Consider the following 20,614-nt stretch of genomic DNA (forward strand, 5'->3'; position numbering starts at 1 on the left):
AGCAGCACCAGCAGAGGAGAGATCACCCTCTTTCGGACCACCATATCAGCATCACGCGAAGTAACAAGTAACGTGAAGAGAAGGCCAGACAAACGGTGCATTCCAGAGAGAGAAAAACCTAAATTAAATATTACAAAACCCGACAATGACTCTCAAAGAGACATCCGCGTATCTTACAAAACGCTGGCAAGAACAATAACGCTTCCCTAACCCTCCACGCCCTCATCCTCGGAGACAACCTGTGTGCTTACCCACGGCGATCAGGACGAGACCGGCGCAGGATCTCCCTCACAACCACCTCCGATATGCCGTGATGTCCTGCTCCGGTGGGATGGAAAACCCTCCACTTTTTGATCTGGGGCCATTCAGGGACAACCTGAGGGTCAGGGATACCCTCTGGGTCGCCCAACGGCTCTTGAGACGTGAAGGCGGCGAGGGACTGCGTGGTCGGTGGTGGCGGCATGTTGAAAAACCAAGTATCGTTTCTATCGATATCTGGTTCTTCAACCCCGGGTTCACAAAACCGATGGCCATCAAAAGCACCATCGATGTCCAGATAAACAGCCCCATGGAGCTCTGTCGTCGCCTTGATCACGTCGTTCAACATCATCACCAACTGGTTGAGTTCCCTTCTCTTGGCTTTAGTCAGGTAATCCAGAGGTCTGGTTTGGCTGAAAGTCGCAGTGTCACAATAGTCTGTGTTCTCGTTGAAAAACCTGGCATAGCCCGTAACAATCAGGAGCGCTCCAGGTTTCAGATGCTGAACAGCTCCAGAGATGATGTTCTCCAGATTCAGTAGGGCAGTTGTCTCGATGATTTCTCGGGCCTTGACAAGCTGACCTTCACAGCCAATCGACGGCTGCCAATGGTAAACGCACTCGTTCAAGACCACAAAGAAGTTGACATCGTTTCCGCTGGCTGTCAGAGTCACGAGGTCCGAGTCGCCGATATAGGGCACTTGGTCTCGCAGGATGACCGTGCTGGTCAAACCACCGCATGCAAGGTGCTTGAATTTTGATTTTTCGATGTTGATGAGGGAGTTGTTGGCTACTTGGATAGGGTATGCGTCAGAATAGCGGCCACAGCGGAAGTCTGCATACGGTGGCCATCCTGGGGTGCCTGCTCCAGCTCCCGAAGCGTAAGAGTCGCCGATAGCGGCGTAGGATCGTATTGAATGATGGTCGGCACGGACATGGGTCGGGATCGACTGGCCGCCCAGGCAGAACAGAAAGACCAGAAGAGCAGCAAAGCAGGCGGATGCCATTGAGCAGGGTTCGGGTAGTACGCAGAAAGAACACGCCACAGGCGCTCACAGCTCTTCACATTATATGATTGTCTGGGCTGGCTGGGTGTCAGAAGTAGAAAAGGGTCACGAGGACGACAACGATGCAGATGCAGATGCCCATATACAAAGAACGAGGTTGCCTTGCCCACTGACTCTTGGACGGACTGCGCTACGCTACTGTTGGTGGCCGTCAGACAGATCAATCCGAAGCCTCGCAGCGCCCACGTGGCGTAAATGCCCGTCAGACCAAAAGATATCCCGTCATGGGTGTCAAGGGCGTCATCAGCGTCATCAGCGTCACGAGCGTCATGAGTGATTGTCTTCTGCTCTCTTCCTTTCCCATCCCTCCAATCTCACAACTACTACAACTGTTACTGAATGCCATTGGACACGATCCTTCGCCAGATCTCAAGTCTCGGGCTGATCCGAACCCTGTGTCAAACATCTTCACTGCTCCCACTGCGCTCCCGCTCCTCCCTTTGTAACGCTCGTCGACGGTCACCATTAGATGGTTGGCGAGGAATGAAACGATCAACCACAGCCAAAGCTCGCCCCAAGCTTCCCGATTACTGCGATGTTGAGCCTCGACGTGATGACTCCGGGAACCCAATCTGGCCAGCTCCGGAGGCTGCTATGGAAGAGGCAAGAGGCTTCATAAAGGAATGGTGTGGTTGAGTCCGATCCTGGAACTCGTGAACGAACAATGCTAATTGGACCAGTGCAGCAAGTGGTAAGAAAGCTCTGATCGTACCGGACAAGGACGCCGACGGCCTGTCATCGGGCGTCATTCTCTATCGCACGCTGACGAGTCTCGGCCTCGATGCATCCTTGATCGATGTTCATCTAGTTCAGAAGGGCTCAACGATACATAATGAGTCAGAGCGTCAAGCCATGACTGCCAAAGGTATTTGAATGTGGGTACCTCGCTAATTGAATGTATATTCTAACACGAGCCCTCAAGATCCGGCGTATGTTATCGTCCTCGATCAGGGCTCTATAGCAGCACCACCCGTGGTTGATATACCGTCCACCAAATCTTTGGTTATCGACCACCATCTGAGTGACCACTTTCCAGAAGGTGCTCAGGTGGTGTCCGCCTGCCACTATCCACCGGTGTCGACATCATCTCTCCTCACCTACGAGATTTGTAAGACTCTTGCTCCGGACATTGCCTCCGGCTGTGCGTACCTGGCTTGTATCGGCACACACGGTGACCTTGGAAACACCTTGAAGTGGTCTCCACCATTTCCTGATATGAAAGAAACATTCAAAGTATTCACGAAGAAATCCATCAATGATGCAACCTCGCTCGTCAACGCACCGAGACGCACCGCCAAATATGACGTGGTCACTGCCTGGACTGCTCTCTTAGCGTCAAAGGACCCCAGAGACCTGTTAAGCAATGGTCGACTCCAGAGTGCCCGTGCAGAAGTCAACGAGGAGGTCGAATTGAACACGCATACCCCTCCAAGATTCAGCCGTGATGGGCGAATCGCTGTCCTGCGGATCAATACCCCGGCGCAGGTTCATCCGGTCATTGCCACCCGGTGGGCGGGATATCTGAACTCAAAAGCTTTGGAAATCGTCCTCTGCGCCAATTCAGGTTATCTTCCTGGGATGGTCAATTTTTCTTGTCGCATCGCCCGATGCGCCAGGTCGAGGGATCCACCTGTCAACATCATTGCGAGCTTGAAAGCTGCTGCAGATCTTTCATCCGACGGCTTGAGAGACAGGCTTGGAGAGAGCTTTGCCAGAGGTCACAAAGAGGCGAGCGGTGGGATTGTGCCGGCTGAAGCTTTCGAGGAGTTGATGGCCCTGCTCAAGATTGGCGAAAAGCCAGAGAAGAATGACGAGATTCCGGATGAGCCGAAGACAAAGAAGGCCAAGACCATCGAGAGGAGTCCACAGAAAAACACGCTCACGAACTATTTCCGGAAACCATGAATGGCTCTCAGTTTACTGAACTCGAATCACCGCTGGTTCCCTCCACAGCTTGCCGCGTCTGGTACGCGTCATGCAACTCCCGCAGAAGTGTCGGCAAGGTTTCCTCAAGGGCCCTGTTCACGAGCCACTGAAACATCCCAGGAGGCCCGTTGAAAAGAGGGCCACCCATTGTCTGAGAGAGCCTGTGGGCTAGATGAGTCTCGAGGTACGTATTGTAATCTCGGAGATTCGCCCTCGTGGCTGAGGATATTGCATCATCCACATAGGCAGTGCTTGGACGCTGCGCACTTGGAAAGAGTACATCGAAGATTTCATACCACACTGACGTGGCGTCTCTTCGCATCTTCCTGCGCTTGACTGCCTTATACTGTTCGTGTGTCATCTTCTCCTGAAAGGGGCACTCCTTCAGAAGGCAAGCTGGCCTGGCCCGGGCATGGACCTCACGGTCGCTTTCCGATTCGAATTCGACATAGCAGGACGAACAAAAATATTGAGGCCGCTGGTGTATCCGGTAAAGATGCTGCTTCAACCTGGGGATGTTTGTGAGATAAACACTTCGGCATCGGCGATATAACTTTTCATGCGGGTTCTGGTTCGCTTCTGAATATCTGTTTGGATCGTATTTGGCATAGGGGCAGGCAAAAAGACCCTCTGAATCAAGATCATCCGGGATAGGACTTTCGATACGCGGTCTTTGTGGTCTTCTTGGCTCTTCGTTGCCGTCTTGTTCACTCCGTCTGTTTTTCCTGGACGACCCTACCGCATTCGTCACACCTGAAGTCGATGAATAACACTCAGCAGCAGCCAGGGTCCCAGCGTTTGAGCTTCGGGTGGATTCTTGGGAGGTTTGGGGGTTGTGAACTTTCACCCCTCCGCCTCCAGACATGAAACCTTGCACAGAGTCCTGTCCGATCTCAAAAATCAAGTCCTCAATCTCTTGCCGACTTCCCGCATCGAAGGATGGTGGGGAGTGAGAATTGAATACGAATGATTCCTCTCCAGAGGACTCCATGTCCATGTCGTGGGACATTGACGAAGCATCGGCAACGCATTCTCCGGCACAATTCACAGGGTCCTGGCTTTTCATCGCTACATCCGTTTCACCAACACCGCTGAAGAGATCACGGGCTTGGTACACAAGTGCTGGATTGGCGGTGTCATGGAAATCACCGTTGACCGGGTCAGGATCGAGCGACAATGAGGCAGTGACGGGACGCTCTCTCAGCTGCGATGGGCTCATTGAAAAGGGGAGGAACTGCAACACACCCGAGCCAACCTGGATCACAGCTTCTCTCTGTGGCCAGTCGTTGTCTTTATCGATGCTCTGGCTCTTCCGAGCTTCATTTACCTGACGGCAACCGTCTTGGTCGAGAAAGGTGTTGCTTGAAGAAGGCACAGCCGGAATCCCATAAGATGGGGCGTTGAGTGAGTGCCCTCGTGAGGGAATCTTCTGTTTGGACCTACCAGGGGTGTGGTCCGCAGTTTCTCTTTCCCAAACGTTCCCCGGACTCTCTGTGCCTTTATTCGCAGCGTCTTTACTCCTGCACACTCCAGGACTCTGACTCTGAGTCGGTGATGGTGACATGCTATTGTTGGAAGACGGCCACAGGTGATTCCAAGGATCGCCACGTGCAAGCTCGTAAGCCATTGATTTCGCGGTTACTCCTTGATCTCTGGGGACCGTCCGATAAGTTTTTGTCCGCACTGAGACCACCCGAACGGAGCTGCGAGGCTTCATGTATGCCATAGCATTCTCGGGAGGACCCGTAAATGCCGCCGGCTTGGAGCGAGGAAGCCGCCGTGCATCTCCAGCACGATGCGAATATTTTTGGATCCATTCGATGGGGGGCATCGGCATCATCTTGGTATTTTGCAGCTGTGAACAAATGTCCACAGGGTCGGCAAGGCTCTGCGCAATCTGCGTCCAACGCGAACGTGCACAAAGCGAAACGAAATATTCTGGTTCTGCGGTCCTAGATATTCAAATGGTCGGCCACATTGCAGGAATATCTCTAGAAAAGTCACACCAAACAGCAGAGGCGTGGACAGGGACAGGAACAAGGACAGGTGTTTATGGGACGTCGGCAGAAGGCGGCGTCTCGCCACACAAGGACGTTGGGCCACCAAATAAGCCCATGCTTTCCGACCTCAAGCTGAAAGTCACAGATGTGTGTACTTGGGCACGTCGCAAGTCCGCCTGACGCAGCTCCGAACAGGCATCACAGGACGCCATAAGGTCCTCATTGGTCGGGAAGTTCGTCGATGGGGTGCATCAGCGAATCATAAATAGACCAAAAGAAAACGGCTTGCGGCAAGCATGCAGCATGGCAGAGAAAAAACGAGATATCTCTCGTGTTTCAATCCAACAACAAGCAGCCTTTTGGAGAGTTTCGGATCTCTCTCTCGTCTACCTACCACTATCTACCCATGTATCCCCATTTCTTCCTCCCCCCACCCTCTTTGCATAACATGACATGTGTGATCACGATCGAGAATGACGGAGGGTTTTTTACGGATTCGATTGCGTTCGGTTCGATTTCGGTTATTGATTGGTCGGTTCGCTGTTTGTTTGCAAATTGCGGCTCTTACCTTCCTTCCTTCCTCTCACCGAGATTTCTTGGTATGTATGAGGGCACAAGGCTGAGAGATCGTGTCCTGCAGACGGCCCGGAGAAGAAGAAAAAAACAGAAAAATCGATAAATAAAAAGGCCCTGACAGATGTAAAATATGAGAAGTGCATAGAAAGAAGGACGGTTGTTCGAGTCGGTCACAAACGGAGCCTCATTGAACGCTGACTTTGTATATACTGTCCGTACGTACATACATCGCAAGACACCTCAGATGGATTCATATACATGGCCTACACAGACTCAATCAAGGTCATCATCATTCCTCCATTGTTGGATCACCCACTTATGTACTGACATGCTCAGAGCTCCAGCTCCCCCGCCCACGTTGACTTCAAGCACCCCTCCTTGTTCGAACCAACGTCCTTGGAGGAGTGTCTCTCAGCCACCTCTCTCACTCACACCCGATCTCTGTCCCTTCTCCGGACGGTGACCATGACGTCGCGCTGCTGATGGAACCAGCCCTGCCAGACGGACCACTCCTTGCCGCCGGGCATCTGGAGGTCGAACTCAAAGTCCCGCAGCATGGTCGGCAGCAGCTTGTACATCTCGGTGGTGGTGATGTGCTTGCCGATGCAGATGCGCTTGCCGTAGCCGAAATGCATCATGTGGCGTTCCATGTGGGCGGCGTGCTTGTCGCCGTCGCGGAACCAGCGCTCCGGAATGAACTGCTCGGCGTCGGCGCCGAAGATGGCCTGGTCGAAGTGCACGGCGTTGGCGTTCATCAGCACCGTCGTGCCCCCCGGGAAGAAGCGTCCGCAGATCTCCACGCCCGGGTACGGCACCACTCGCGGCAGGCCCGTGCCCAGCGACCCGTGCATGCGCATGGCCTCGCGCACCACGGCGTGCAGGTACGGCAGCTTGATGGCGTCGTTGTAGCGCACGGGGTACTTCAGGGTGCCATTGGCGAAGGCCTCCTCGACCTCGGCGCGCAGCTTGGCCAGCGTCGCCGGGTTCTTGTGCAGGTAGTAGAAGATCGAGGTCAAGGCGATGTACGTGGTGTCGGAGCCGGCCCAGATCATGGCCCAGATCTCGGTGGTGACGTCGAGGATGCCGAAGTCGTTCTTGGGGTCGTGGGCGATGTCGATTAGCTTGCTGAGCACGTCGTTGCGGTTGTAGGGTCGCCCCGCCGCCATGTCGTCCAGCCGCTGCTTCACCGCCGCGTGGGACTGGTCGATCACGGTGAAGAAGCCCTTGGCGCCCGCTCGCGTCGCGGGATAGATCATCTGGGACAGGAAGTACAGGTTCCGGAATCCCCACGGGAGATTGTTCAGTGCTGCGGCCGGGTTCGGCATCACGTCCATCAGGTGGCACCAGTTGTTGTAGTCAACTGTTCAGTAGCTATCCGTCAACCGCTATTCTGATAGCTTCGAATTTCGGATGGAAGCAAAGCAGGCGTCTTTTCGATAACAGCAAATAGGGCTCCACAACGTCGTTCCAGAACTTACTGTTGTCTCGGATGAAACCAAAGCCACCTTCGCGCCCGTAGAAGATCTCGCCGATAATGTCAAAGGTATACTTGCGGATCCACACCGATACGTCAAAGACTTCTCCCGTGTCGGCAAAGTGGTCCATCTGCTTGCGGAAGAGAGCGATGACCCTGTCGACGCAGGGCTCGTATTCCAAAACGGCGGCTTGGGTGTACAGGTGCGCCACCGTCCGTCGTCGCCAGGTGTGAGCTGCCTCGTCCCGTTCGGCGAAGGTGTCCTTGCGCTTGGAGATGTGGGTCAAGAAATTGTTGTAGAAGTCGCCCTTGGTGAACTCATATTTGGGACCGTATATCGTCTCGATGGCCGTGGCGTCGGCGATTTGAACTTGATTGGGGGCCAGCCGAACCATTGGGCCATATTTCTTGTGGATGGGCAGTTGGTAGTCTTGACCTCGGCCATTTCGCACGGCTCGAAAGTACCAGAGACTTGTGATGGAGGCCCAGAACGGTCCGGGGATGTCCCTCAACGGATGGAAGTAGCGATTGTAGATGGCACAGGCAAAGACATACACAATGACGCTGGGAACGAGAAGCTCAAACCCGAAGACAATATTGTCCTTGGACAGGAGCGGTGATAACAGCATTTCTTTGGTTGATAGTGGGAGGTACTGCTATACAACAAGGAGAGAGCTGGGAGGGACGGTTACACAAAGAGAGGAGAGAACGAATAGGCGCTGAACAAATCCAAACTGGTACCTTGACATCCCCTCAGACGTAACCGAGATGGATTCTGCGAGACCAGCCTGCTCACCTATCACCTCCCTCCACAGACCTCGCCATGCATGCGGCTTCTTCAGGGATGATCCCACCAGGAGATATAGAATGCGGTTGGCTGTTGACGCATGAGTTCTGGGGACTGTCGTTCAGATATCCTGCAGGGTTGGGTGATCGGACCACTGGGTTTGATAGTTGAAAATACGTGGCACCTCCCTGGCGCGTCGTGGAGCGGGTGAAGATTACGCATGTGGGTTGTCCTTGGAAGCCCGCACTGTGCGAATGAGAAGAGTCTCCGATCTTCAATTGATACGACCTGTGGAGCGTGATTCGATCGCTGCTCATTGACTACTGCACTGGCATGCATGTTATGCCCTTGCTGCCGGCAGTTTGGGAATGGGATAGAAGATGCGGGGCCGCTGATGGGATCGATCGAGCCGGGCCAGCCTGGGATAGACTCTGGGATGGTGTGGCATATGCATATGACGGAGAACATGTGCACAACTAACCAGAAGTCGTGTGAGATTCTGATTGAACGTCTTTGAGTGAGAGAGTCCCAGGTCCACGGTGACGGCTCGACGGGTTCGTGGACGAAAACTCACGCGTGGGCGCCAAGACCAGCCAAAAGACACCCATGATTTTCACTTCTCACCATGTACGCAGGCCAGAGTCAGAGTGGGAGGGAGGTGTTTGCAGATGAGAGTGCAGAGCTCGAATTGAAGAGCCAGATGGAGCATTGAGGAATTAATATCCTTGGGATTGTCCAAGAATGACAGTTGCCCTGAGGGCAGTAAACAACTCGTACTCCGTACACAAGAGACATCCTAAGCGAGGGCGAGGGGGGGAAGAGTGGTGGGGGACACGCCCTCGACGCCTAGACGCCTAGACGCCTACTGTAGTAGCCCGGGTGCCCGGGTGCCCGGGTGTCGCCTCTAAAGCCAAAACGGTGGAGTATCTAATAGTAAATACTGTAATAATAATACAGTATGTGACTGGGATCAAGGGTCGATGCGAAACTTCTACCGTCAACCAAACCACGCACTTATGTACGCATCACCACGCGTCTGCATGTCCCCCCAATCCGTGTCCAGTCTCCTCTGCCGACCATTGCTTGTGACGACCACCTGAACAAACAACACAACATGGACTCCCTCGTTCTTCGGCCCTTGAGCTCGATCGAGACGCACCTCACCGCCCTCATCACGTCCTTCACTCAGACCAACACCTTCGCCAATGCCCCGCAACTCGCCCGAGACCTCCTCGCCGACGACGACGAACTCGGGTCGGCCCTCTCGCTGCTCCAACGCCACCAGCAGAACTATGCCCACATCCTCAACCTCCGCGCCGAGGTCGCGACGTTACAAGAGCAACTCAAGGACACCATCCGCAAATGCGTGTCCTTCAGACAGGAGATCGGCCAGATCAACCCGTCCATTCTCGATTCGGGTTCGGACGACGACGAAGAAGAGGAGGATGCAGATAACTCACACGTGGCGAAAGTCGATTACCACACCCTCCTCACGTTCGCGGCACGGATAGGCAAACATAATACCATTGCGGCACGGGAGGCCGAAGCGGAATCGCTCCGGAGGAAGATGGCCACGAAAAACAAGGAGCAGACATCACCGTCGGCAGCAGCCTTGAATGGTGTGGCTCACCCGGCCACGGACGAGGGCGGCGCAGCTGAAGAGTTCACCGAGGCTACAGATGAAAATCGGACCGCCGAAACAACCGCGGAGCTGACGCGCATCGACAACAGCATTGCCCTCCAACGCGCACAGATGGGCATGTCCTTTCCCGACGCGGCTCTTTTGCGCGTCGGTGCGCTGGGACAGCTCCAGCTATTCGTGGAGCGGCAGCGGCAGCAATCGGGGGTGGACGCGGGTGTGGGGGAAGACGAGTCCAAGGCCGTCCAGGAGGCATTGGAGAGGGAAGTGGAGCGGCTGGTCAGGGAGACCGAGGACATTGCGGAAGACACGGGCACGGACGCGGAAATGGCAGAAGGAGAAGACACCACTACTGCCGCTGGGGGGTGGCCGGCGAGTCCAGAGTTGAAGAGAAGCTCGACGTTTGAGGGGGAGAAGAGTCAAGATGCCACTGCGAGTGCAGCAGCCCAGCCTTTGACGACGGCGGCAGCGGCGACGACGACAAGTCAAGGGGCAACGCAAGCCCTGAAACCTCCCAACAAGCCGCCTCAGCAGCCGAAGAGGAAGCTCGACTTGGATTTCCCTGATAGTGACGAGGAAGACGAAGATTGAGCTGAATGACCGAAAGGATGGTGTTGCATGGCACTGGCACTGGCACACTCTCTCCAACGGCCTTCACGTGCCTTGGGCGCGAACCCAAGAGTTCGTTCTTTCCCTTTTCCTCGCTCCCCCCTGTACATCCACCTATGTACGGGCGACGACAACTACATATGTATTTATTTTGATGTACCGGTTGGTGTCCACCCACCCGGATACTGACATCGTGCTGTGCGAAAAGTGTTCTCATATCAACAGTCTCACACGACGCTCTATGGTGGCAGATGACGCTAATGTTATGTTAAGCGGTGGGCAAGGCTGAAGCTGGCACATTATGACGAACCCTCGTTGCTTCGTTGCTGGGCAATTTCATCCCTCAAAGACCGGACAACTGATATTGGTGGACTAGAACAGAGGCTCATCTCTACGATTGTCATACATGAGTAGATGAGAAATCGTGTGCCCAATGGTTTCTGAAAGAACATGGGAGTCTGACTGAAGTGACGGATGGGCCTGGAAAGAGGGGGAAAAAAGGCGAAATTCTGACGTGGCATGCGAGTGAGTGATCGCAACGTCAAATCCACGTTTGTTGCTGTCGAACAGAGAAGGAAGTGTCATCTCTCGTTATACAGATCTAGCTCTGTGCTGTGGTTGCCAACATCGATGTTTGTGATAGACTGACTTTGTTTGACATACAAGCTCTGGATAAACTCCTCTTGTACTCGCTCCCCCCGGTGCCCCTGTGCTGCTCATACTCGCAGCTCTGGTCATCCAACAGTACTTGTGACCTAGTCGCCTTCACGCCTTCTTCAAGCATTGTGTTTCAGTGTGTCACCCGTCAACCCAGTCACTTCAGGTATCCATATTGTACACGCATAATCTCTCAGCCACTCTTCAGCCGCCAGCCTCGTCCTTCACAACATACTTCTCTCGCCAATTTTCCAACAGCCCTCTGCACCCGTCAACAGAGCCGATTCTGCTGCGTCCTAACGCCTCAACCTCCGCCTCGTCCTTCGACTTCTCCTTCCAAATCCCTGCACGTCACGGTGTTGCGGAGGCCGCGGAGATCGACTTCTTGGATCAAAGTCCGAGTCGTCGTCAGCACCGTTGCCGTTATCTTCAGAAGCAGTCTCGCTTCCGATCAGATCGGACAATGTTGGTGACTTTGCCGGCGGCGCCACTGGGCTGGAGACATCTTGCAACATTTCGTCTTCTGGCTGGTAGGGGGGCGTCGGTTCGTCGGGGACGATGCGGTATGGTTCGACCCGATTTCTGCCTGGCATGTCATGGACCGTGTTTCGAGGCAGTTCGCCTTCACCAAGTGATGCGGCGGGAGTGAATCTGGGAGGCGGCGTTTGTGCTAGCTCTGTGGAACGTGGATTTGCCCGGTTTGCCATATATCGTAACGGCTGAGACGCGTTGGGAAACTTTCTGCGACTTCGGGTACTGGCTGTCGCACATCCATCAGGCAGATACTCTTCGGCTTCTGCGACGCTGTCGACAGTCATGGCAACATCTGGGGAAGCAGCACCGAACTGTTGAAATGTGTCGTCCAGGGCCACAAAGCGGTAAGTTGGCGAGCTCATTATGCTGTCATCCAAGTGCAACGCCTGCTCAGAGTCTGTGTCCCCGAACTCCTCTCCTCCAACCGCGACCGCAGTATTTTCGTGAGCGAAGAGACCCGGCCGACGCACGAAGTGCCCGTATCGGGGATATTGCCTGCTGTAGAAGTCGAATTGCTGCTGCTCGCGAATGGCTCTTTGTATCGCTTGTTGCCGGGCGACTTCTTGTTCTGCCTCTCTTTTTCGCCTCAAGATTTCAGCCTTCTTTTCCTCCAACTTCTGCCGGACATACTGCGCTTTCTGTTCCTGCAAACAAAGCTGATAGCCTCTTGCCATCTCGGGATCAGATTCGAGCGTGTGGTCAGCAAGCCCCTGATAGGCCATGACCTCCTCAGGTTTCTTTGTCGGGACGACGCCGTATCTCAGGTTTGAGAAGGCGTGGACCCAGGACTCGCCATCTCGAAGCATGGCCTCTTCCAGAGGAGGTAGTGTAGGAGTCAGCCGCGGAGGAGGAGTGTCATGCTTGTCGGTCTGCGTCTGCTCTCGTAATGAATGCTCCATGACTCAAGCACGGATAGCCGTGGTGTAGAATAGGTAGGGTCTTCGATAGAAGTCGATGTATGGCGCGAAGATGAAAGAGAACTGACGGCGACACATTTTGATCTCCCGCCTGCGAGGGGCTCAAGTGAAGACGCGGGCTGCCCAATCTGAGCATGTTGGTCCGGTCGACCGCCCTGTTCATTGTCAGGAACGTGGGCAGGGGCGGCAGTCGCTCTTGATATCTGCCTCACCTTGGGTTCCAGGTCATGCTTCTCTGCTGCCACACCCAGGCAGAGCCATGTCCCCCACCAGGAAAGAGAAAAGAGAAAACAATTCATACCCATACATATTGTAAAGAACTGAAAATCTCAATATTGAACTGGTAACATGGTAGGTAGTGTTGTGCGAAAAGGAGTAAGGCCCGTCCCCAGTCTTTCGACCCCCGATCACTCACTCAATCATCCATCTACCCATCTGACATCAACTGCCTAACTCGTGGCCACAATGGCTCTTTGTAAACTACGCAGGAGCTCTAGGAAAGGAAGGAGAAATATGGGATGGGAGAGAGAATGAGAAAGGGTGACTTCGAAAGGTCCAGGTAGGAGCATCCACGACATATCAACACACCCACACACATCCATCGATCCAGCGAACTGGGATAAGAAACAAAAAAACCCCGGGGTTTTCTCACAAGTCTGAGTTTTTGGCTTCCCATTTCAACTGGTATGAGATATGTGTGTGTGTGTGGTCAGGGGTGCAATTGAGGAACAAAATTCAAGAGAGGCACGTGTGTTTTGCTTTTTGTTCTGACAGCTTTCTCTCTTTTGTGTGTGGGTTGTATGTGTATGTTTATAAAGTCTCTCTTGTTGTAAGTGAAGATAGATTCGCCATATGGGGAATTGCAAGAGAGTGTTGAAATTAGGGTCTCGGCGATGGCCATTTTATATACAGTCTACATATTAACACTCTCCTCAGTGGTCTAACTCACTAAGAAGCTCCTCTCTACACTGTAGTAGACAACCGGTCTCAGGATCCCGGGACCTCTTCAAACCTCCTAGTCCTGCGAACTTACATATTGTGAACTGAACTGTTGCTGGTCCACTTCCTAAACGTCTTGCCATAGAAGTAAAACACAATCCCAAAAGAGCACCACAGGAAGATCAGACACATGTTCAACATGATCGGCGGGAGATATCCATCGGCGATGATCCACGGCGTGATGAACTTGCTGAGTCCGTAACCCCAGATGTTCTTGTTGACCGTAATGGCGACGAAGATGGAGCCGGCCACCGGTTTGTACGAGTCGACGCTGTAGGTCGAGGCGATGGCCGGGATGGCAGCGACTTGGATGCCGGCGCACGTATAGCCAATGAGCACGATGATCTGGAGAACGTGAGCTGTGCTGACAGGATAGATAGCAAACTTCGAGATAGGATATCACTTACCCGCCAATCCCACTTGTACTCATACCCGAACGCCACAACGAAGTTGTTGATGAGCATGATAATCACATAAGGGATCATGGCCGGCAGCCTCATCTCGGGCTCTCGAATACCCTTATTTTTCCGCGTCGCCCTCGCTGCAATCCAGTCACTCAGAGGCCCGTTGGTGAGCAGGCCGATCAACGCCCCGGCCAGGACGGCGAAGTTGGTGTAGCCCACGCTCTGGGGTGGGAAGTTGTAAGGCGGCGCCGCGAAGTTTTGGGACTGTGTCAGGTTGATGGTCAGGAAGGACGACGCGGACCACGACACGACAAACGCCGAGAACTCGATGATCGGGTAGAGGTGAAGCTTCCAGGGGACCCAGAGATCCATGAGAATGGCCTGGAATGGATGCGCGTTGTTTTGCCACAGCTTGAACTGTTTCTTGGACGGTGTCCCCGAGTGCAAGAATGGATCGCGTTCAGCCGTCGCAGCGGCCGTCAGGTCAACCACGGTGGGGTTCACGGCCGCGACGTTCTTCTCCGGGTCCTCGATGGCATTCGAGGTGATCTTCTCCTCGAAAGCGACTTGCTTCTGCGGCTCGGCGACCATTTCGTTCGGATGCTGGCGGTGCCATTTGGTCTCGGGGAACAGGAAAACGAGACCGATCAGAACGGCGGTGTGGAGGCCCACGTTGAGCCACCAGAAGTTTCTCCAGTTGCTGTACTCTGCCATGGAGCCTGAGATGATCGGTCCGACCTGAGAAATATGTAAGCGAGAGTCTTTGCATCAGGAAAAAGCTTTTCGAACCATCAAGCTGCCGAAGTAGACAGTGAAGTACAGAGTGTTGTATGCGCCTCGTTCGTGCAGAAAGAGCACATCAGCAATGACTGTTGGTGCAGAAGTCTGTCTCTGTGTTAGGCATGATATCTATCTTTTGCCAACCAATACTTCTTGCGTACCTCTGCAGGCCCAGCACCGATGCCATTAAGAACACAAGCACCCATGAAGCCCCGATAGTCTTTGGCCACAGCTCTCCAGATGTTGGAGACGAGGCAAATCAAGGTCGAGAAAATAAGGACGGGTCGTCGACCGAAAGAGGTTTGGATGGGCACCCTACAACAATGAGCAATAGCACCAAAGTCGACAGTTAGATGGCCTCGACATACCAGAGAAAGTTGCTGAAGCCCAAGACGAGGATGCAAACACCCGTAAACTGCACGGCTCCTGTAACAGCATGAGCTAAGAAGCAGCAACAACGATGAATTTTGCCATACCTGCAAGATCTGTGTTGAACGCTTCGATCAGGTTGGCTAACATGGGCGCTAGAGCCAGAGGACCGAATCCTTGTGCGAATGTGGCCACGATGACCATGGAGACGCTGGAGAATTTCCAGAAGCGGTTCCAGTTCTGCACAGCTGTTAGAAACAATAATTGCCCGACGTGTCCTCTTAGTTGCTGACCAGAGGATCATGCTCGTCTGCCGATGGCTGAGGGACCAGAACTCGATGAGACCGATCGGACGACTTGACAAAGTGATGGGATCCAACATCGCTCATAATCTCGGTTCCGGGATATATATGAGTGTGGAGCTCATTCTCCAACTGCACCATGGTTAGAAGGGCATTCCCTGACAAGATGGTTCTTGTTTACCTCGTGGAGCGTCTGGAGGGCGTCACAGTCAGTACCCGATCACTGTGGATGAAGAACGGGGAGAATACATTTTCATCATAGTTCATCTCCATCTTGAGAAAGAAAAAGGTATCTAGTCGGCACACACCACGATCGTCTCCCTGGTAGTGATATTGGTCTTTTGAGAAAGATTTCAAGACAGGAATGCTTCCTCAGGTATTGGCTTTGTGGCGGCGGGTCTCGGCCCTTATAAGTGTCACAGTGTGCCAGCATCGCGACGCCCCGACCAGAAAGGGCCTCGTCATCACATTGTAAATCGTGCATCGGAAACTTCAGAAGCGAGAGTATGCTTGAACCTGAAGTTCTTCGGGACCTGCCATCGGGCGGCGACGTAAATCGTTGAGAACGTTCCCAAATGGTCTCTGAACGAGTAGATGGGATGCAAAATAAGGGGCTTCTGCACGGTATTGTTCCCTGCGCCCGAGGGAAGACCTTCTATGGACAGGGGACGTTATCCATGTGCTTCGGCTCAGTTAATCGGCTTGAAGATGACGCTGATCATTGGTAGAAGGCTCAAGGCCGGCTCCATCGTTCCTCTTGCGATGATTCTGGGGACTCCATGTCAGCCTCCGCGTTCTGGAACAGTGCGTTGAACTCTGCTCCAGGCTAAGAGAGCTTGTATGAGCCACGCAAGCTGGACGCTTCCGGACCATGCCAACCTGTCGGAAAAGGGGCATCAGGCTATACCTTGAAAGGGTTGAGGTTGGGCAGAATAATTAACACCAGAAGGCGGGAAGGTTTCCGTCGTCGAACTCCCTGGCAAGAAAGCCAGCACTAGATCTTATCAATCAACAGTGATTCGGATCGCGCAGCCTGAAGCTAAGAGAATAGAAGCATCGGAAGTGGGCGAAGATGTAGAGTCCTCGTAGTCCGGCCAAAATCCGGTTCGCCTTCTTGCTCAGAGCTGTGGGGTAGGTACATTGCCGATTGCGTCCTGCACGATGACAATGATCTGCTGAGATTATGCCCGGTACGTGTATTGTATTGTTCCAGTGTAAGAAAGTCCCGTTGGGCAGTGGACAGAATTGATGATCCTCTGGCCCACGAGGCAACCAGGCGAAGCAAGGAGGTAAAGCCTTCTCCGCCTAAAATCGCAGGGAAACTAAAACAAGCACTCTCCAGAGGGTCATTGATAAGGATTCAAATGGCTGTCTAGATCATCAATTAAATGAGTATGTAGAAGATGGAGAGGTGTTCTCCTCGTCGTTAGGTCCCTCGCTTCCCCCATCCACTGAAAAACCCTCCTCCGGTGCTTGCCGTAGCTGCGTGGGTAGCTTTGGGTGGTTCCTTTTGTCCTTGACTCGGAGTGGCGGCAGGCGTTGTTGGTGACTCGGTCGTGCTGGCTCGTGTGGTAGGAGAGGGTGTCGATCCACCCAAGATCTTACGCAGGGCGTCGAGCTTCCCTCTGGTTTCCTCCAGCTCCTGTCGTGCCACCGCCTCAGCTGTCTTGGCATTTACCAGCTCTAGTAGCAGGGCGTCGTTGGACATGGGCTCGTGGTTTTCCGTGGCAAGGACCGCTTGGGTGTTGAGGCTGCTTGAACGTTTCGAATACGGCCCAACGCTGCTTGATCGGCCCGCTTCCGGTTTCCCCAATCTCAACTCTCGCAGTCCAGATTTCGGAGGTGGCAACTTCAGATCAGGGAATTCAGTAACAGGAGTGTAAAGGTCGGCCGGGGAATCTGGCACCGAGTTGTTGCGGGAGCGCAACTCGCTGACCGTCCTTTCCAAGCGCTGCTTGTCACGGTGTGCGTCCTGAATACGGGCTCGGGCATCTCGCAACTGCTCTTTGAGGGTGTGATGTTCAGCCTCTCGCTCGTCAAGCTGTCTCATGAGATCTCGACACTTTGTCATCTCGGCATCATGCTTCTCCTTCCATTCAGAAACGGCATCGCGGAGCTGATGTTTAGACTGCGACACGGACAACCGCTTGGAGCCATCTCGACACAGTTGACATTCAGCTTGAGCCAGGAGAAGTTCAAGCTCCATCTCCTCCTCAGTGGCCTTTGAGCTGTCCACTTCCGCTAACTCCCTTATATCGGTGGTCTGCCGTCGTAGTTGCTCCAGCACTCTTCGTGCAATTTGCCGATCTTCTTCACGTTCTTCACGCTCTCTCTGAAGCTCTTGAGCAAGCTCAACATGCTGTCGCTGGACTTTGGAAAGTTCGGTCAGGAGATCTTCGATCTGGTGATGGAGATTTCGATTGCTCGAATCCGGAGTAGGTACAATTGCCGAATGGACACTTGTGGCAGCAGATACCGTCGCTTTAGGTGGTACATCATCCGACATCTCTGTAGCAAGTGTACTCGCGTCCGTGCTAGTGGTCTCAAGCGAGTTGAGTGTCGAGGTTAAACTTTGCCCAGAAGATGATTTTCGCACCGACTTGTTATTTCCGGGAATCATAAGACTCAGATTTTGAGATCTGGACGGCGCATGTGACGAGCCAGCCCAGAATCGACCCAAGAACGACGACACTGCACCTTTCAGCGACGGCGCAGCCGACAAATTCTGCGAATGCCTGAAGTTTGCCTCCAACGAATTGAGCGATTCTCGGCTCACCAACCCAGTCAATGACACGAAATCCGACACCAGATCGTCTGCATGTTGTGCATATGTGTCCCAGAGACTCCTCGAGAGCAGAAACTGCATAGCGTCCTCAAATTCGGTGGAGGCTAGCAGCTTTTTCTGATTCCGTTGCATCAGCGACAAGGCAACCCTCATCAGTGTTTCTGTGGCTCCTTCAGACAGTATTACGTCGTAAATCCTGAGCAGCATAGGAAGTGGGCAGGTAACAGCGAAAAAAGACAAAAACCATTGCGACACGTATAACGGTTCAACCTTTAACTCCTCGAGATGAGCCGCCAGTGCGGGTAAGTGCCGAATTAGAAGCTGTTGAAACTGATATATCCGCAGATGTAACCCTGATAAGTCGGGCAGATAACATGAACGAAGGTCGTAGTTTTCCATGAGCCTTCATCTCAGTCAGCATTCTCCTTAGAGAAGGGGAGCGTTATTCAAACCTAACGAGGATGCAAAATGCTTCCGGTTCGCTCATATGCATCAGGAGTGGCCCGACCACGAAACCAAGGCCCTGGCAATATCCGATCTTGCTGTCATAAAGTGAGAAGGCTTTCAAGACTTTGCCGAGCATTCTCTGGCCATCACCGTCCTTCTCGCGAAACATGTCAACGTTTGGAAAGCTCCTGCCCACGTCCTTTCCTATCAGACCGTCATAGGGCGAAGGCTCGTTGGAGAGTCTCTGATATTCTGAATGTAAAAAGCCGTCGTGAGCTTGTGCGATACTGGGCCAGACAACACCACGCAGTGGTGGCGGGACACCTCCTCGGATCTTGTTGGACGTTAGGGTAGGCAGTCGCTGGGCGGTTTGGGTATAATCTTGAACCAAGGCCGCCCAGAATTCCAATTCTGTCATTGGAGGTGCAGGCAATAGCGAATACCTCAAAGACTGGCGTTGGGGTCCGTCAACCATTCTCTTTAACTGCTGTACCGAAGGAGGGCGGGTGTTTTTGCGAGGGCGTGAACTCGTTCCGATGCCAGCCTTGGGATTGGTGGCCAACGCTGCGTTCTCCTTTTCCAGACGCGCGAGTAACAACGTCGTGGACTATCTCCCGTTAGCCGCAGTTATACCCACAAACATAGCAGGGCTTACTTCATCGGTAGCCACGTCCTTGAGCTCTTGTTCCTCGGTTTTCTCAAGACCCTCCCAATTGACCGAATTTAATGAAACCGAGCTGTCGGAAGTGTGGGAAGAGGATCGACTGGTACGAGTTGACGGTGGGCCACTGCGAGACAGCGAGGCCTCCTGAGACATGTCTCGCTCGGCGATGATATCAAGGTCCGGATCGAATGGAATATCGGACAGGCGCACCGAAACCATGGAACTGCGAGGCAGAGGAACATTCTCGGGTTCGACATCGCTCCCGCTGTCGGGGACCGCCTCGAAAGGGATAGGGAGACTTGCTTCGACTCCGGCCATACTGCTTGACCTGAAAGACCTAGAGAAGAGGTTCGCCGTATAGCTGGGGTGGTGGACGAGGCGGGGGATGGTAGGAAAGGTCGGGTGTCACGGGCAAAAGAGTGAGCCCTTGGGGATTGTCGAGACTTGGTTAGCTACCACAGCCAGCAGATATCATAAAGAGAGACTGCTCGCCAGGTCTGCCAGCGACCGTGCGAGGGGAGTGCGAAACAGGGTAAAAGAATGGCTGTCGTCGAGGACGATGAAGGGAGGAAGGTGAGCACAGTCCATACTCGTCAGTCGACATGTTTGAGCAGTGGTGGGCCAGGGGGCTTTGAAACTATGGATTCGGCACTAGCCCTGCCAAATTGTCCACCACCCAATGCTTGATTGCCCACCTTTCATGCAATTTCGGCTCTCTGCAGGTACTCAGTGCTAAACCATGAGAAGGTAGAGCTCCAGACGAGGTATAATGATTCTGTGTAAACTCTCTGCACGCCGTGCGGACATATAATCGTGGCCCTGCAGGAGTGCCGAATGTTGAGGAGCGCGACCTGAATGGAGGAGAAACGCGTCACTGGCGGTGCGGGGAGTGGTGGTGGTGTTGTTGGCGAGGCATCCTGACACTTTCTGAAGCCACCAGTGCTGCAACGACAACGAGTGAATGTCACGCGATGAATTGCTCCCCAAGACGATACAAGCAGTATCTCGCCGATGGTTGCATACGCAGTATGAGTATCTGGTGGGCTAGATGCAGTAGATCCCAGACCGGGGGATAGCACTATTGGGGAGCCAGTCCCGCGGCACGCGCGGTTCACACTTTCGAGAACGGAGCATTAGTTTTAAGGGGCTTATCCCACAGCTAGTCGACCTGGCGGAATTCGCTGGTTCAAGTCGACAAGCATCATTCACTGCTCTCTGGCACCGATTTGCAGAACGTACTGTAGATCTCTCTCCTGCACTAACCTGCCGGTCAAGCCAAACGAGCAGTAAAGAACACTGGAAATAGAGGACTTTGGCATGAAGAGCTGTAGATTACTTAGATAGGCTTAGTGTTAAAACGCGAGCTCTTGGCGAGGTGGGTCTTTCGATGTCGCCTCAAGGTTGGTGTTTACAAGATCAAC

At 53.5% G+C, this 20,614-nt stretch overlaps 7 protein-coding genes across 7 annotated transcripts; 2 read left to right on the forward strand and 5 right to left on the reverse strand.

Annotated features, from left to right (window-relative positions):
• Positions 1 to 247: 247 nt before the first annotated feature.
• On the reverse strand, positions 248 to 1,264 carry AYL99_09610 (hypothetical protein; the record flags this gene model as incomplete). The annotated part of the gene is made up of 1 exon (XM_018841117.1): positions 248 to 1,264. The coding sequence occupies one exon, from the start codon at positions 1,262 to 1,264 to the stop codon at positions 248 to 250; it is 1,017 nt and encodes a 338-aa protein (XP_018689798.1).
• A 284-nt stretch (positions 1,265 to 1,548) lies between these two features.
• AYL99_09611 (hypothetical protein) lies at positions 1,549 to 3,229 on the forward strand (the record flags this gene model as incomplete). Its single annotated transcript, XM_018841118.1, has 3 exons — positions 1,549 to 1,766; positions 2,005 to 2,189; positions 2,247 to 3,229. 3 exons carry the CDS (start codon positions 1,549 to 1,551, stop codon positions 3,227 to 3,229), a joined length of 1,386 nt encoding a protein of 461 aa, XP_018689799.1.
• Positions 3,230 to 6,254: 3,025 nt separating this feature from the next.
• On the reverse strand, positions 6,255 to 7,929 carry AYL99_09612 (hypothetical protein; the record flags this gene model as incomplete). Its single annotated transcript, XM_018841119.1, has 2 exons — positions 6,255 to 7,186; positions 7,305 to 7,929. The coding sequence occupies 2 exons, from the start codon at positions 7,927 to 7,929 to the stop codon at positions 6,255 to 6,257; spliced, it is 1,557 nt and encodes a 518-aa protein (XP_018689800.1).
• A 1,272-nt stretch (positions 7,930 to 9,201) lies between these two features.
• On the forward strand, positions 9,202 to 10,317 carry AYL99_09613 (hypothetical protein; the record flags this gene model as incomplete). Its single annotated transcript, XM_018841120.1, has 1 exon — positions 9,202 to 10,317. The coding sequence occupies one exon, from the start codon at positions 9,202 to 9,204 to the stop codon at positions 10,315 to 10,317; it is 1,116 nt and encodes a 371-aa protein (XP_018689801.1).
• A 971-nt stretch (positions 10,318 to 11,288) lies between these two features.
• AYL99_09614 (hypothetical protein) lies at positions 11,289 to 12,425 on the reverse strand (the record flags this gene model as incomplete). Its single annotated transcript, XM_018841121.1, has 1 exon — positions 11,289 to 12,425. The coding sequence occupies one exon, from the start codon at positions 12,423 to 12,425 to the stop codon at positions 11,289 to 11,291; it is 1,137 nt and encodes a 378-aa protein (XP_018689802.1).
• A 958-nt stretch (positions 12,426 to 13,383) lies between these two features.
• Positions 13,384 to 15,570, reverse strand: AYL99_09615 (hypothetical protein; the record flags this gene model as incomplete). The annotated part of the gene is made up of 10 exons (XM_018841122.1): positions 13,384 to 13,387; positions 13,477 to 13,787; positions 13,850 to 14,584; positions 14,636 to 14,731; positions 14,788 to 14,941; positions 14,995 to 15,052; positions 15,103 to 15,235; positions 15,289 to 15,429; positions 15,479 to 15,490; positions 15,547 to 15,570. 10 exons carry the CDS (start codon positions 15,568 to 15,570, stop codon positions 13,384 to 13,386), a joined length of 1,668 nt encoding a protein of 555 aa, XP_018689803.1.
• A 1,153-nt stretch (positions 15,571 to 16,723) lies between these two features.
• On the reverse strand, positions 16,724 to 19,511 carry AYL99_09616 (hypothetical protein; the record flags this gene model as incomplete). The annotated part of the gene is made up of 3 exons (XM_018841123.1): positions 16,724 to 18,485; positions 18,535 to 19,136; positions 19,185 to 19,511. The coding sequence occupies 3 exons, from the start codon at positions 19,509 to 19,511 to the stop codon at positions 16,724 to 16,726; spliced, it is 2,691 nt and encodes an 896-aa protein (XP_018689804.1).
• Positions 19,512 to 20,614: the final 1,103 nt, after the last annotated feature.

This window comes from Fonsecaea erecta (genome assembly GCF_001651985.1).
Source record: "Fonsecaea erecta strain CBS 125763 chromosome Unknown Scaff9, whole genome shotgun sequence".
NCBI classification, from domain to species: Eukaryota; Fungi; Ascomycota; class Eurotiomycetes; order Chaetothyriales; family Herpotrichiellaceae; genus Fonsecaea; species Fonsecaea erecta.